The sequence below is a fragment of the Silurus meridionalis genome, chromosome 19, assembly GCF_014805685.1.
Source record: "Silurus meridionalis isolate SWU-2019-XX chromosome 19, ASM1480568v1, whole genome shotgun sequence".
NCBI classification, from domain to species: Eukaryota; Metazoa; Chordata; class Actinopteri; order Siluriformes; family Siluridae; genus Silurus; species Silurus meridionalis.
The window spans coordinates 9,324,399-9,342,751 of record NC_060902.1 but is presented as its reverse complement, the minus strand read 5'-3'; the positions used below and the strand labels follow the sequence as shown (position 1 = coordinate 9,342,751).

The following is an 18,353-nucleotide window of genomic DNA, read 5'->3' as shown; positions in this document are numbered from 1 at the left end:
CCAGAACACCCAGCATTACTAATTACAAAAAAGAAATCTTTAAAAAATTGAAAATGAATAAAGTTAATAACAGCACAAACACCATTGCATCAGAGGACAAATTTGTTCTTAAGTGAGATAGTGAAGATGTAGCCATCATGATGAATACAGATGGTCCCCGAGTTACAATGGTTTGACTTACGATTTTTCAATCTTACGATGACGAGAGCGGTACGACAAAATTGTAAAAGATATTGTACATTTTTGCACAACAGGCACAGGAAGCAGCCTACGATGATGCGTTGGAGGAGCGTATTTCTTGCCCTGTGAGATGCTCCACACTCGCTAGCGGGCGACGGAGTAAAGTTGTCTCTATGTGTAAATTTTTCTGTTTCAAACTATTTTAAACAGCAATTTTAGTGATAAAAGCATGACTTCTAAGCACCCAAGTAGGTCTCCTGCTGCTAGTGAAAAAAACGAAGAGAAAAGCCATCAGTTTAGAGCAGAAAATTTTAATTATAAATCAGCATGAAGCAGAAAAGACTGTCACAGTCATAGTCCCATCTTTGACTTACGATATTTTTGACGATGAGGGTCGTCGTCACGTATCTCTATCGTAAGTAGGGGACTACCTGTATACTTTAGGCTGTCACGAAGTTGACACAAAACTATATATAGCCGTCCAACTCATGACCATTAATTCAAAAAGAAATCTCAAAACTTTTCCTAACGCTTTTAATACTCTGTCTTTGTGATAGCAACACCACAAATGTTTTTCTTTATTTGCTTTTAAAATGGAAAGTTCTAACACATAAAAAGGTTTATTAATCAGTGTAATTATTTCATTGCCCAAAAGTGCTGAGAAAATATTTAGCACTAATTACCCAGAGACATCTCACATCAACTATAGGAAAATCTATTATTGAGGTAATGTGTTTTTCTGGAATATAAAAGCATTTAAGAGAATGATGGAATGGATTTTCCATAAAGAAATTTTTCAGTAATATGGATACAAAAATCTACATATTTAGAAAAACACTGAAAGAAAATGCAATTAAAAAAAAGATATAAAGTGAAAAGGAATGACATTTCTAATGTATGAAAATGCATATAGACATACAGAAAAATAAATTACAACCTATTTCTGTTTTGTATATTATAATTTATCAGGGACTATATACTTCTACAAACAACTAAACACAACCGATGTCAATTCGATTTTTTACATTCACGATCATTAAGACAGTGATTAAAAGGCAGGTTAATTTATTAGTTTATCATCGAAAAATTTAAATACCTTTATAAAAGCAGAATTATGAGCGGTTTAGTGTGCTGGAGCTCTTAGATATGTGTCTACATCATGGCAAGAAGAAAGAATGTCAGCCATGAGCTCAGAGAAGTAACTTTTGCTGCTCTTCAATCTGAATAGGGTTATAAGGTCTTCACCAAACAATGTGAAACTGATTATACAAATGAAGATACTTTTAGAAGAACGTTGCCAGTCTTTTCAGGAGTCGGCATCCAAACAAATCAAGCTCAGATTGTTAAATATTTAGACATTCTCGGAGAGAAAAGGCAAAGAGCTGCATTATTTAACCTAGGAAACATTTTACATGGTTAGCACTAGGGATGCACCGAAATGAAAATTCTTGTTTGCTTTTCTGTGCCGCGTTCCTCTCATATTCAGCATAGCGATCGGATGTTTGGATTTCAAATTAAACCCGACGTGAAGAAAGTCTTTGCAGACGCACCCCATCTTGAAATTTCGGCATTACGTTTTGCAAATCGCTAATCGTGGGTCTTTCTCAGATATACTGAAATACGTCCACACCGCAGACATGTTGTTTCAAACAAGCACGTGCAGGCCACGGTTTCTGTTTGCGTCATCACAACAAACTGTTTCGGCCGTGTTTTTTCGGTGATCAAAGTCTTTTGGCCGAAAACCGAAAATGCACTTTTGGGCCATTTTCGGCCGATAATTTTCCGTGGCCGAATATTCGGTGCAACCCTAGTTAGCACATTACACGTTTAGGTAAATAATATACAGAAAGCATTTACTTAAAGTTATAGTTGTTAAAGGTGGTTCTACATCAGTGGTTCTTAACCTGGGTTCAATCGAACCCCAGGGGTTCGGTGAGTCAGTCTCAGGGGTTCGGCGGAGGTCAAGACACACACCCGACTCATATGATTCATGATGACACGCCCCGCTTGGCCATCATTGGAAGGGTTTGGTGGATGCGCATATGAAACTGGTGGGGGTCAGTACCTCCAACAAGGTTAAGAACCACTGTTCTACATGGTACTGAACAATGGTCTTTCCCCCCACCTGGTTTCTTATTGTTTGTTTACACTCAACATTTATAGAAACTATATACTGAGATCTACACTACTGAACCTGACCCTGGACCACAAATAACTGCAAAAATGTTCATCTTCCAAGATGACTACTAATTTCCTTGACCATTAACTCCAGCAGCAATACTTCTTGTCTGAAGGACACTTTTCAGCCGTATATGAAACCTGCAATCAAACACCACTTGTACTTAATTATGACTGCAGACACGCAGCCATGTACCATGTACTCAGGAGAAAAAGCATGATTTGTGGCAGAGCATTTAGATTAAGCTGTTATGGCTTGGAAAGACTTGCAGGTAACTTAATCTTAAAATTCAAAAAAGCATTGCTACCGAATTGAAAGCATGTCATTCTTATATTGAAAAAAGAAATAAAATAAGACAGGCAGCATTTTTTTCTCGGCACACTCTTACACAATTATCAATCACCATGAAGTTTGAAAATGCCTCTTTCAGCAGTGCTGGTAACAGACAACGCCACCTACTTATAAAATATAAGCCATCTAAATGGCAGTGCTGCTGAGGAGAATATGGAAGCTGAATAAGGCACCTATGGGATCATTAGATGAGCTGCTGGAGGTCTAGGCAGTGCGTTCTAAACACACATTTGCAATGCTTTTATTTAATAGAATCCATTACTTTTGATCTTTGCTCAGCTGGCTTTGATACTACAAAGAAACATGACAACTGAACTTTAGAAAGGAAAAGGGGGGAAAAAACAATTCTGAGTAAAGAACGCATCTCAGTTTCAGTAACGATCCAGTGCAAGTCAGTCAAGCGAGGAGTTAGGAATGTCATTTACTGAAAATATGAGAAGAGGTTGTATGGGCTTCCCAGAGCGGCATTTTTTCTTTAACCTGGCACAGCAGCATTCTTATGCGCTGCAAAAACAAAACTGTAGATGTGATGGCTATCATTTCCTTTCTTCAGATTTGTGTGAAAATCACTATTATTTACCTGTGGAACATGAAAGTGAAGAAAGAACAAAAGCACGGTAGTTTGGGGGTCACACAAGTGGATTGGCAGGATACAATGTGATCATCTCAATTAACTCTAATGTGGACATTTTAAACAGATTTTATTGCTTTTGTCAATATTTAAAACCATATTTTTTGTGTGAATATCTAAAGATGACTCTCTAAATGTTTACTTATGTAAGGGTAACTAGCAACCCATCTAAAGAAAAACTGGGGGGAAAAACCCTTAATTCTGTCAGTTTGTCTGAAAATATATTAAGCACATAAACTTCATTGTATGGGAAGTTTTTAGTCCCATATGCTGTTTGGCAAACTGCTTTCAATAAAAAAAAAAATGAAATGTGGTGTAATCTTTTTTTTTTTTTTACTTCGTTTTACAATCCTTTACCACCCCTTGGACGATCCATGTTCTACTTACATTAAAAAAATAAAATAAAATAAAAATAAAATGAAAGATTTTCCATGCAGAAAATAAAAATGTTCGTAAAATGTTTTACATATGCTTGATGAGGATAGTAAACTGATTCATCACCTTAGCTTAGATATTGTCCGTGTTCTGCATGCATCACTGTACAGCACACACGGGCAGGTAAAAATCAACATCCATCTGCTGTGTTTGATGCAAGACAGATTTCCATCACACAAACAAAATTTAGAAACATTTCCTTTAAAAACAGAGAAACAAACATACATGGCTGATGCTACATGTCTTTCATGTGTTTTAGTATTTAACTCTTAATCCTATATTAACTCTCAATGTGCTAGCAATGTAAAAATAAAGTTGAATTTATAATATTTATTTTTTTCAAATCGATTCAGCATAAACACAAGGGAGAAAGAAAATGATGCATAAATCCAGTTGAATAAAATGTTAGCTCAAACTTATAGTGCATACAGATGAATTGTTTCTCTTAGGCTTTCCTTTTACTTTCAAAGCAAATGTTACTGGAGTTAATCAAAAGACTGGATATGCTTTTTAATAAATAGCTTTTAATTATGTTCCTTCAAAGGGTCCCTGAAATGCTGATGTGACCCGGGTCCAGTTTGAGCTTGATACTTCTGTATTACACTTTCATTTTACAGTGATATCTCTTCTCGACTACAGCCATTAACTGTGAGGTCTCAAATGTTTATTCCAAGCAATTAGGCTCAGATGCAGTAGCGTTGCTGCATTAACGATTCTCTGAGTAAGTACTTGACATGGGCACATTCAACACTGCATGATGTTGCAGTTAAACATTACGTATAGAGTTTCTTCAGTAGCCTTCACAGGCATAGAGTGGACTGGCAGACTGATGGTTGCTGTGGTCAGCACAAGGCTGAGAGCTGACGTGGCAAAGTGCACAAGGAAGAAAGACAGAGACCTGCTCCGGTTTTCTTTCTCTTTCTCATGCTCTCACTCTCTCCTTCTCACTCTCTCTCTCTGTAAAAGCTGTGAGAACATGATATTAAGAAAGTGAGCAGCATCCAGGAAGTGTCCTAATATTAAAAGAGTTCAAAAACAATCATGCAAATCATTTCAGATTCACAACTCCTCTTTTGGTGTATAAGGGAAAACTTGTTAAAAGCATATGCTAATGTTCCTTGTTGAGCTCAAGCACAAAACTGTTAAACTATTCCAACTGTTATATAATGTAATCCGGTAATATAAAGTAATGTCATTATAATTTATACAAACCTGTTAGCTGTGCTGAAAAATTAAGCAACACCATCTGACCAGTCTGATCAGTGACTTCAACAGTAATGTTATATAAAATAATATGGTATTTTCTGTTGTAAAATTGTTACCACCAACTGATCTCAGAAACAAACACGAATATTGAACATAAAATAAAAGTGTATGCGCAAAATAGCTTACATATACAGTACACTGCACCATTATACACAAACAATAAAGTATTATTTACTCCTTAAATAAACTAAGTTCAGTTTTTTACTGACACATCCAACACAGAGAGCTAAAAGTGTCTATTTGATTTATTCTCTCTGTCCTATGTAAAGTCCTGATGAAATTACTGATCACTGGCAGTCAAGGGGTTACAGGCTGTCCCACATTTACTCTGTAGGTTTAAAGGTCAAGAGAATGAATCCAGATCTTTGTTGCACATCTGTTGTGTCGGTCTGCTGATACCACGTCTCCATCTGACAATGGTGACACTTGACATGCCAGTTTACATCAGTGCAACTACCCAGGAGATCAGTGAAGCTAGATTATTAACAGTTTAAAAAACAAGCAGCTTTTTACTTCTGATACTCAGCTTTTCATTTTTATTGTTATTTAAACTGGAAGCAGAATTTGTTTAGCAAACACAGAGCACTCAACTCCTACTCCAAAGACATGCTATTCCACACATAATGAGTTTCACAATCCTGTTTAAAAACCCTTTAAAATCCCAAAACTCTAAGATATTTCATAATCGCACTACACTGGAATCTGTCTGAGCTCGTGTTTTATATACAGACAAGAAGTGAAAATTGCAAACTTGAAGAGGAGGGTATGGTTGGGAATGAAGTATCTCTGTAATTCATCTTCATTTCTGCAGCACACTGCACCCATGGATTGAATATACATTTATTTACAATCACACTGCAAAGCTTAAGTGTCTTAAATCATGATTTATGATTAAGCTCCAGAACAGCACATTTGCAACAAAGAGAAAATCAGGAACACAGATACAATGTGCTTTTGCACATACAGCATGACTCACAGAGCATTTTCAAGCAAATGTATTCTTCTTGGACTACATTAGGTAAAAGTGCACCAAACCAAAAAGTTTATTTGACTAAACTGTTGTGTCACGACATAAACTGTATTGCTAGTTATAAAAAAAACTTAAAATTCTAAAAAGGTATCTTCAGGTCCAGTCCTATCATTTCCTTAATTGAGTCAGATTTTTTTTTAAAAGAGCTCTACTCCTGAAATAGTTCGTCACCAACTCTGAATAAAATAGCCCTTCAGCTAGTGATAGGACCTAGATGTGTCGAAGCTGAAACCACACACATAGATGGTGTGAAGTGCAAACGGTCTGTGGCCTTTTCCCCTCAGATATACCTGGTGCAAATAAACTCATTCAGATTCAGTATTCCAGAAAGTTTTACAGAAAGCCAGGCCAAAACTATTAGCTCAGCATCTGTTCAGCATTGTATTACAGTACAGAGAGAGAGAGTGCACTGTAAGCAGGTGCTGCTGCACTGCCACTTCAAGTCAGTCATTAAACAGAAGAGCAGTACAGGGTGCATATGTTTTAAACCTATAACTATTTATGATCAAACTCCCAACCATGGTGCATTGCGGTGCTGAGATCGGAACTCACAACCTTTCAATCTGCTTATTTGGAACCTTCCACACAAGAACCAATCTGACAGTCTCCTAAAGGTGCAAGATGGAGCCTTTTTCCATGAATGTTCTAGATAGAGCACTTGATGGATCTCCTTTAAAGAAAAGACAACCCAGAGCATACCTGTATCAGCACCAATGGTCTATAAATCAAGTTATTGGCTACACATCAGTATTATGTATAAAAGACTCAAACATTACACATACACATACAGTATACATACTACTTTAAGATAAACTCTGTATGTGTAATAAATTAAATGCCCCACATCCAAAAGCTTAGGTGGTCCCCCATATATATCCCAGGATTAATGCTTCTCTCTGCTTCACATCCACATAAAAGGCTCAAACATTACAGCATGTCAGAAAGAGAGAGGGGGGAAGGGGGGGTTGACCAGAGCATTACTAGGATTCTCAACATATAAAAAAAAAAAGAAAAAAAAAAGCTGCAAGAGATAAAAAGCTCGATGAGAGAGTTTAGTGGTGCTGTGAGGATATGCACACAAATATGCGCATGCAAATTGAAAAGCTGCTCCACAATCCACTGAATTTCACTCTTGATGCATTATTGACCAGACCAGCACTGCCCAGTTTTACAGGCAGAACCACCGCTCCTGGATTAGGTTTAAACATTTAGACATCACAGTTTAGACATTTAGGGAAGATTTAGGTGTGCATCTACATAGCAACTCTCAAAGCACATAGTTCCAATCACAGCATCGTTGCATGAACACACGCATCTCAACCCCCTCAGTCTGCCCACTAGTCTATAGCTAGAACTATCCTAGCTGGATGCACGTTCCCTAACGTGACAGCTGGATTTAGCTGTTTTCCAGGAAAGAATGTTATTTGATAATATAAACACAAATACCTTCCAGTTACATGCCAAATATCACAACAGCTTCCTCGGAGCCTCTCCATTAGCCAGTCAAGCTGGTTGTGGTTGGAGATGGAACAGGTTTTCTTTCCACAGTGGCTGATGATGAATAATAATAATAATAATAATAATAATAATAATAATAATAATAATAATAGCACATGGCTTCAAATAGAATTGCTACTCCGGTTTTGCACCAGTCTAACCACTACCAGGGGGGTTTTTACAGGAGACTTTTGGTTCACTTGGCCGCGTGTGATGTGTGTATGTGTATCATCTTGTACCAATGCGCTACATTTTATTTTGATTTAGACTGAACACAAAAGCAACACTTCCCACAGCACGCTCTCGTTTACAGAGTCACTGCGCTCAGCGGCAGGACAGGTTGTGCCGCACGCCGCCAAACGCAACAAGCCGCGGGCTTCTCCAAACCCAAGCACATGCCCACAAAAGCAAAAGTGACCAGGACTTACTTTTCCTGCAGGACATTTTCTTTAATGGAGCTGAGCTGCTGCAGTCTGCAGGTGACCAGGTGCCGCTGGTGCTGTTCTTTCAGGCACGCGTTTTCCTCGCACAGCTCGTGCACTTGGCGCTCGAGCTCCTCAATGCGACCCTTCTGCTTCTCTAGCAACTCCTGCTGGGTCTCGATGATGTTGTTGAGCTCCTTCAGGAACTCGGCCGCCTTGCTTGGGTTTTCCGGCGCGTTCTCCATGTCGCCGCCGTGCGCGAGACGCCCGTCCATCGGGGACAGGTTATTTTGCGGACGCCGCCGCCGCGGCGCGTTCACGCACAGGCTCGGTCCCGATCCGCCGCGGCGCGCGCTCTCCGCTCGCCCATTGTTCACGCTCGCGCTGCTCTTATCGCCTTCTCGCCGAGTGAAGAAGTTGCGCTGCGGCAGCGCGCCGTCCACAGGCTCTGCGCCACAATAACTACTACCCTCAGGAAAAAAAAGCGCTGAGCCGGTACACAAACTAGATTAACCCTTTACCGGAAGGAACGTTTCCAGCTTCTGCGCTTAATATTCACAGATGGACCATTTGGATAAAGCGCCCTGATCGTGTCAACCGTGTTGGCATGGTGTTTCTCACATTTACTTTAATGTAATTATGAATTACACACGCCATTTATTAAATCAACAAGTAGACTTGAGGGCCTGAAGGCAATGGGAAGTTACGTCACGCGTGGCGTTTTGGGGAGGCATCACCACCCTGTGAGGAACACAGTTTACTAGTAGTTTGGAAACTAAATCTTACCTTATTGGAGAAACGAGAAAAAAAGAAGACAAAGATTCCATAAAGCAGATTATCATTCAATAATGAATGAAATGACATTTACGGCATTTATTAGACATTCTTATTCAGAGCAACTTAAATTTATCCCATTTATACAAATGAGCAGTTGAGGGCTAAGGGCCTTTCCTAAACCTTCTGATCAGAAGTCCAACAACTCAACTACTGAGCTGCCACTTCCCCTTACAGCAATGTTGAGCTGGAATAGATGCGGGCCCAAGTGTAAGCAGCCACAATTTTTTATTTATGATGACATTTGGAATAAAAAAAAAAGGTCCACCTTCTATATGTAGGACATTTATTTTGGGCTGAAAATAGAACAACTTAAAGTTTTAATTGAGCTTATGGCAGAGTCATGGACACATCAATGCAGAATTGTTCCAGCAGCCAGTTTTGGAGGACTTGGAGGCCATCACCTATTTATTATACAACAAACTGTTTATATCAGGAGAGATGATGCTCAGAAAAGCCCCAAGTGACTGGTAAGAACTTTAAAACTAAAACACAATATTGCTGAGCATTGTATTGTTTTTTGTTTGGTTGTTTGTTTGTTTAAGTTTGAGGGTTTGTGAATTTGAATTTCTTTAATCCATTACCGAATAGCCACATGACCATGTACTATTGCATACAACATACACAGAGTGTATACACTGAGCCTTAAAGTGCATTTAGACTGCCTGAATGTTACATGGATACCTTCTTCTACTTTAATTTTACAATATAAATAACTTTAAATAGTGTATACTTCTGTGTTCAGATGATAAGATGGTATGTATGTGTTTGTGCCAGTCCCATCACTCTGTTCAGATGATGAGATGGTATGGGTGTGGTAAATATATATACACACTATAAACCATACAACGATATTGTATTGTGCACCCATAGACACATTGACAAAGTAGGTGTGTGTATGTCTGTCTGTGTGTATACCTATTTATACATCTTTAACTTAAAATTGTATTTGTCTTTGTTTGTCTAATTGTTTGATTTGTATATATGTACACAGACACTTCTCAGCATGTGGAATCTTTATGCAGGGTTTGATGAGAACTGCTGGTGCAGATCCATAGAATTAAGCAGCTTTGTTTATGCAGGGTTTGATGCTGGTGCAGATTCATTGGTCTCCCCCTAGTGGTTACATTTCAAGTTGAGGTTTGGGGTTGTAAAATAAACAAAATGAATAAAACCAATTCAGTGATTTTGAATGGCTCCTATAATTCTGTTGTTTTAGCATTTAGTATTCTTTAGGTGTTTTTATTAAAGCCATAGCCAATTTAAGACTATTTTAATGAGTGATCTTTTGAAAAAGCACAAACATTTTCCAAAATATACATCCAGCCAAGCTGTGTAGAGTTTAGTGAAATGCTGAATATGAATGCACACAATTGCACTCATACACACAGTGACATGCAAACTAAAAGATTCTATAAGCAGCCTAATTTCCCCACAGAGTGAAAATCCTAAGATTTTTCCTTTCTGATGCGTGGATCCTTCAGTATTGCACTGCTAATGAGGAATAGGAAGCAGCTAATGAGCATAATTCACACTTTAGTGTGCATGTTCTTTAACATCTTGGGATCATCTGAGCCCAGGCATACTGACAGTGATATGGTTGAAGTGGGTCCACAGATTGCCTTTCTTTTCCTGTATTTTTTAGAAGCTTTTCTATTCCCTCAATTTATCTTTCATCCATTCTTTTTGACTCAGGAGCTCAGGACTAGTATTGCTTTAGGCTTTGCTTTTTAATAAGTACTGCCTTTTTTATTGAAAGGATTTGTGTACATCATTTTTTTTACATTCATATTTAGGTTATAGAATCACTCTGAGGTCTGTTGTTGACTTTTGTCTACAACAGACCTCAGAGTGATTTTATAATCTGAATGTGCGCTCATTGTCAAAACATCCTTAAATGTGTTTACGGTTAAAAAGCTTCCGTAAATTTAAATCATATAAAGAGAACATTGATTCAGAGCTGATATTCTGAGCTGCTCTAAGGAGAACACTTATCCTTGAATATCTTAAAATCTGTGAAGTAGAATTTTCGTTGCCCCTCCAGTCTTTTTAAAACCTTCTAAAGACATGCCATTTTACAGCATGCTGTTTCAGAAGTGGTAAATCAATGCTGTTTTTTAAAAAAAAAGCGTTTTTTCCTCCCCAAAAGTATTCCTATTAAAAGCTGTTCCTTTTTCTATGAGAAACTCCAGCGTTGCGATAATGACTCACTTTCAAGTTTTTTTTTAACTAAACACTGAAATGAATATAACTACCACACTGAGCTGATGGAGAAACCAAAGAGAAGTAGAGAGTGACATCAGCTAAAAATGTCATAAAGTAAATATAGAAATAAAAGTAAAAAGTTTCTCTGTTTGAAACTCACATGAATAAAAACTGTTAAGGGATAAAACGTAACATAACAATAAATAAAATAACACGTTCCTTATGTATTCTTTAGATGGCTATTGGCTCCCTCTCTGTATAGCGTTTATAGTTGGTGTCTTTTGTGAAAGTAAAAAATTCAGATGTAGTGAAATTATGTGTTTACCTCAGGACAAAAAAATGTAACTTTGAGATGCTAAATGGAATATATGATTTTAAAAACCTAAGTCCAAGTGTGATTCTAAACCAAAACATCTCATTTAAATGTAATTTGACTGATGATGCTACTAAAGTGGCTTTGAATCATGACTTGCTGTAAACAAAGAATCCAGATGTGGTAACTAAAGGTCATGTAAACTGAAAACACTAGTGCCCCTCAGTGCTCTTGCATCAATTACCCCTGTGTTGACACAACCAAGCGGCAAAACGACAGGTGACTTTTCATTTGCTATGTACTTGCAGGTCATGCACACGCCATTCCAGCAACCATCAAAAAAAAAACAGCATGAGATGCGACATTTGCAATGAGAATTTGTCAGTTCAATGCAAAATAGGTGAGATGCTGTAAAACGACTAATAAAGCGGAACGGCACGTGGTCTGATGTTTTTTTAATCCCTTTTTCACAGTTTTAGTTCCTTCCTGCGATTCTCAATTATTATTTATGCACCATGGTGGTAGAAAAGCTTTTTATGAAAACTACTAAGTATAAAAACGCTACAAATAATAATAAAGCTTGAAAGGATGTAGCATAGACTGTTGGTGCCTCTGCTGAATGTATGAAGTTAGGACCATTTTGTAATTCTCTCATGACAAAAACTAGTGTGAAAACTTAGTATGAGACTTTATTAAAAAGCTTTTAATGTTTAGCATGAAACATGGAAATCTAGCAAGTAATTTTAGCAGCGATTGGTGCTGTATATAATGTGTGTTTAAATAGTTATCTTTTAAGATAAATTGTATGCCAATGGCCACAATTGACAACAGAAGAAGTTGTTACATGCCCACAAGAGAACATAGACATAAAGTGTGAATATAAAGGAAGAAGTAGCTGCTGGTTTAATGATTTCTCCCTGTAACTCTGTGCTAGAGATTGTGTAAAGCTGGACTTAGCTCCCCTGCTGCCTGACTAGTTTTAATATGTGAGTGAGGCAGCATGCCGTCCAATCCTTTCGTATCTGATGTTCTGAGAGAAGTTCTTTATCTGATTCTACACAGGCCTTATCCTAAAGAGGAGATGTAGTCTGCTCTCCCTCTTTCTCTTTCCCTCTTTCTCCCTTTCCCTTTTTTTCATCTCTGTCTCACCCAGAGGCATAGCTACAGGACAGGTAAGGCAAACAATCTTGAGTTTTGAGGGCCCCCCGAATACTGACACCAAGCCCATGGACATTTTCAAAGTGTAAAACTCTCAAAACGGTCTTATGTGTAATGTACACTGCTATACAAAGCATTCCCCCAAAAGTGGTCCCTTTCCTACTATCATGTGCAAGTTTATTTTGGATTGTCACACTCTTCAAAATGAAGAGAAACCAGAAAAGAAAGAGATAGGTGAAAAGAGAAAGCAAACAGAACTGTAAAAAAAAAAAAAGATAATCTAATAATAAAATCATTAAAGATGATGATGATGAAAATATTGTAAGAATTGAAAAAAATCATTATAGGAAGCAAATAGTTAGCAAGGATTTTGTTGGCACTCATTGAAACATCCTTTATTAATAGAATTTGTCATTTTGCTCAAATCGCCTTGACAATTTTATTTTATTTTATTTTTTTAAGTATATGCATATTAACGTATGAAAGCTAGCACTTTGTCATAGTTTTTCTGTTATAGACTGGCATATAAGTGGCATAACGATGGCTTATCCAATTGTGAACAATTATCTAGATTTACATTTATACACATACAATGTAACACTTTGGGACAGATGTAAATGTAATGTAAAATTGTATACCTACAGTTTTAAAGAAAAAGAATGACAAGATATTTTTTAATGAATTAAATCTTATTAGCCTAGAGGGTTGCCTGCATTTTTTTTTTCTATCACCATAAAAGTATAAAATAAGGGAAAGGTTCCTAAAATAATTTTGATTTATTTCAAATTTTAAATAAAGTATTGTTGTATTGTATACACAATGGCAATAAAGTGGAAGTACATGGCAGTATAGCCCCTAATATGTTACCTACTGGGATCTAAGCAGTCTTTAGAATCAGATCTGACTTCAGATCTATTTCCCTCTTCATTACTTTGCCTTCCATATCCATGAATGTTCAATGCAGTATAATTGCTTGTCATTGCTAATTTGAAGTGTGAAGCGTGAGCCGATATCGTTGTCTCAGCATAACTTTTGATCTGGCCTGGAGTGTATAGAAGGAACAAGGATTCAAAAGCTAATTTTCACTTAATTTTATGGCAGTAGTTTATCTAGTATTTTTATCTAGTGTTACTGTGGAAGTTTCTTTCTCATCCTTACATATTAAAGACAGCTATATCAGTCATTGAAGATTAACTGAAAGCAGCAAACAGTGAAGCAATATCTGCTCATGATATCAGAAATTAAATATGCACACAGTGTTGGTCCACACTGACTTTACAATAGTTATTTTTGTCTTTGTTTAATCTACTAAGAGGAACTGGTGAGTGTGTTACTTTTGGGAAAGCCTGCATATGTTGAGCTTTGTTCATAGTACACTGACACAATAGTACACATAGTACACTGACACAATTGAAGATGGTAATTAAATCACAAATGCATTGTTTAACTAGACCTCTGTTTCCAGATCTGATACCATCTGGTGTGGGAGGGTCAGCAACTTGTTAGTAAGGTTTTTAATGTTAATTATTCAGCAGGCTGGAAAAGTGTTTTTTTTTTTTCCCGTTAGAAAATAAAGAACAGTGTAACCTTGATACTCGTGAACTTGACAATCACGACCTCGATAGTTTGCGACTTTCAATTTGGATCCGGATTAAGAGTAACTCACAAAGAATCTGATTTCTGTTTTCTGAAGGTTCGGAGTTTAAAAACAGCTCCAGATTCACCATGTGCTCTCACCCTAACTTCCTTAAAAAACTGGGATATGTGAAAGAAAAGAAATTCACTGGAGAACCTAGAAGAAACATGCATTGGAGTTAAACGAGACTGGAGCTGTGAAGCTACCCACTGTGCCAGCACTGCCTGATTCTGGACTTGATCAGTGTAAATTCTGATCAAAGGGGGAAAAAACTTTCATTACATGCTGGCAAAAAAATCAGGGATCAGAAATTATGTCAAACCTTCTAGCTTACTAGTTAGTCCAAGTTAGCCATTAAAAGTAGTAATGCATGTGTTAATTGCAACAATAATAAATATTTTTGTCAATTATTTATTGACAATAATGATTAAATAATACAATTTATTAATTAGAATGTTGTTAGCTAGAGTTTATATATTAGCAACAAATACACAAGTATATTTATGTATAGAACAATGTGAACTAAACTAAACAGACAAAGTCTGTAAACTAAGTCTGTATGTAAATGACCGTGTATGGTTGTGTCACTTTAAATTTTTCGTGAGGATGGTACGTTTCAGCATGTTTCTTGAGCATGCTAGCTTATGCAGTAGGGGAAGTAACGCAAAGGTAATTAGTTCAGCAGAGAAGAGTGAAGATTCATGTTCCTATATAGTCCATATACATATATGTGTTTTCCAGTAAACAGAGGCTATATTCTGCTTTCATCTTAGTACCCTTTGGTAAAGCGGAGCGAGGTATGTGATGTCGACATATGTTACGTGTTATAGTTTATTTCAAAGTTAGCATTTCATTAGCTTGTACATGTTAATCATTGAGCTCTGCTAGTTAATTAATTGTTTCATATTGTCTTCATTCACTTTATCATTTATATTTTATGTTTCTCTGTAAATGTGAACTTTATTTATAGTTTTTTTTGTATATGAGTCATATTTATTTGTTATGTTGTTTCTTTGTGTAGTTTCATGGTGCTACGCAAACTAAGGTTTAATGGCGCTCTTCACGAGCGAAATAAAGAAAGAAGCATCCGTCGGAAACTCTGTGTCTCTTTTATGGATACCATTGGGCAGCTACACTGTATATACTGTATATATACACACACACACACACACACACACACACACACACACACACACACACACACTTTTGTAAAACACACATAAATTGTTTTATCTTGTTTAATGCAGAGAATGTATATCTTGATGTATAAGATTTTACAGGGCTAAACTTGGTAAATGGTATATTATACACCAAATAATCTTACTACTACTCCTATCTACCTTTCTAATGAAATCTCAAAGCAATCTATTATTTTTTTTAACTTTGTATTTTTTTTAACAAGTGAAGTGTGCAAATAAATGTCAGATCTGACCTGGTTAATAAAGGGGTTTTTACATTTTAAAAAGTATAATATAAAACAAATATTCATATTAATATATATAATATTCATTCATATTGTGTGTACATGAGAGTTTGTTTTATTAATACATACATATTAACACATAGCTATGGCTGTACATTCCACCCTATTCATTTGAACTCTTTTCTCATTTTACATAGAACATACTGAGCACAGATTTCTCTTACAGAATGTTGTTTGAAACTATTGTAACTTAAGTGAACAATGCAACTTCAAGCAACAATGATAAAATGAAGAAGAATGCTGTTAACAACAAATACTTACATACATTATGTGAATAAATTATGTTCTAAGATACACTGAATCTATGTAATAAAATATTATCAAATATACACATGAACTCAGACAGATATATTTTATTTATTTTATTATATTATATAATGTTTATTATAATACATATTTTTCAGCTTAAGAAAACATATCTTCAGAAAAATGTTTTCAAGAAACTTTTTTTGACACCATTCAAGGAGGTGTTTCTTAGGGTTCAGGACTTGATCCCACAGACATCAGGATTACTTTTGGTCAGTGATGTTAAGAGAAATGTAGCTTCACATGCCCCAGTCCCAAATAAGGAAGTTTTAGTTTCAGCTGAGAAGAGAACTTTAAGTTGCAGGTTTAACCGGGTGAGTGGCAGTAAGAAAGCCATTGCTAAGATGGCTGAAAAAAAGAAAAATGGCTTTCCTGGGACAGCTATATTGGTGGACCACTGAGTACTGGATAAAGGTCTTAAAGACAGATCATCAGTGTTTTCAATATTTAGACAAATCAATCAGCTTAGCTGTTTTAGTTCTTTTGGAGAGAATTGCAACAAATGTATTTATATTTGATTTAGCTCTGAAATTATTTTTGGTTTGAGCTTGGTTTTGTCTGTGGGACAATTTTACCTTGCAAAAATAGGTGACTTCAAATAAAAGGTGCTACATACAGTAAGTTGTTTACCATTATCTAACTAAAAAAAAATCAGGAAATAAAAACTGAAATTTTATTTCATTGTATAATATTAATTTTTTGAACATAAACCCAAATGCCTTCAGTGTGTAGCAAAAACAATCAAGTATGTCCTGCTGTTTCAGTAGTTTATACGGGACTGTCTACACCAGCACATTTTGAACCACACAGTAAAAATCGTTTTATTTAAATATAATATATTGTTATTTATAATAAACAGCGGTAGACAGTAACAAAGTAAATGTAAATTTGTTACTGTACTTAAGTAGCTTTTTTTGCGTATCTGTACTTTAATGAAATATTTTCTTTTGGGGAGACTTTTACTTTAACTTTACTACATTTTAATTCAAATATCTTACTTTTTATTCAACTACATTTTGTGAAATCAGTCGTTCCTTTTTATTTATGAGTGGATAAAAATTAGGGATGCACCGAAATGAAAATTCTGGGCCGAAACGGAAAACCGAAAAAGAGGAAAGCAAGGCCGAAAACCGAAACACCGAAAGAAATTATGCCAATTATTATTACCATTGCATTTATGTCTATGACTGTGTACTAACCTTACTAAAATCAAGGCATTTCAATTGCATGAATTAATATTAAAGTTTCAAAGAATAAATCAGTTACAAATTATAAAAATATTTATTTATAGCACATTGCAACACTGCACAGGATAAAAAATTTTTTAACTTAAATGTTTAACTTAAATGCACTCATGTGTACATTAAATAATAATGTACAGGCCCTCTGGCCTGCTGAAAGGTTGTAAAATTAAATATGTTCTTTCATAAAAACAAAGTGCATTCAGAACAAGTGCAACTGCTTAAAGATACAACAATACAACAATATCACTGGGAAACTTCCTGCCTTTTTAAAAACGTTCGCCACAGACGGAGTGCGCATGCTCAGAGGGGTTTTGCTTTTCTGTGCCGCGTTCTTCTCATATTCAGTATAGCAATCGGAATGTTTGGATTTCAGGTGATAAACTCGACGTGGAGAAAGTCTTTGCAGACGAAATTTCGGCATTACATGTTTTGCAAAACGCTATCCGTGGGTCTTTCTCAGATATACTGAAATACGTCCACACCGCAGACATGTTGTTTCAGACAAGCACGTGCAGGCCGCGGTTTTTCGGTGATCAAAGTCTTTCGGTGACCGAATATTCGGTGCATCCCTAATAAAAATGTAACCGCAGCAAAAGCAGCAAGCCACCAATCAGGGAGGTGCACGCTCTGTTTTGAACTTGTTTCAATTGCCGGTTGATGGTAACTACTTAGCACGTACATACAGTTCAGCATCAGTTCAACAGCAAGCATAATATTTTGAGAGCAAAGAATTATGGAAAAAAACTCCTGTCTCTAACTTTCCACAACAACTGTGGCCTTATTTGTGCAATTTTTTTTTATTAGTTGAAAAGAAGCTTTTGGGCTATAATAGGAACATTATATCCATAATAATTTAAAGTACTTAAGTACATTTAAAGGCAAATACTTTTGTACAGTAGTTTTGTGAAAGTTTAAAGGGAAAGCTTTTACTTTTACTTGAGTAATATTTTACCAATTGTATATCTACTTTAACTCAAGTACATAGTTTGAGTACTTTGTCCACCACTGATTATAAATGTATAATTATTTAAAAACCCATCATCTCAATTCATCAGATACACTTTGTGTTTTCCACTAAACATGAAAAATCAAGAATGATAGACCCTTTTTCTAGCATAGAAAATTAGAGATTAGTTTCAGTGATGATAGTTTATGCAACCCATCACTTTGGTTAGCAATAACC

The 18,353-nt window shown here is 36.2% G+C and overlaps 1 protein-coding gene across 3 annotated transcripts in view; it reads right to left on the bottom strand.

Moving 5' to 3' along the window:
* Window positions 1–9,768, bottom strand: part of iqsec1b (IQ motif and Sec7 domain ArfGEF 1b) — a 204,678-nt gene extending 194,910 nt beyond the window's left edge. The window contains exon 1 of one of the 3 annotated variants that reach the window (XM_046874778.1): window positions 7,998–9,768. In XM_046874778.1, coding sequence (XP_046730734.1) covers window positions 7,998–8,266 — 269 coding nt within the window. In that variant the 5' untranslated portion in view covers window positions 8,267–9,768. The remainder of the gene's footprint in view (window positions 1–7,997) is intronic. The other 2 variants (XM_046874779.1, XM_046874785.1) reach the window with 2 other exon arrangements.
* Between the last annotated feature and the right edge of the window lie 8,585 nt (window positions 9,769–18,353).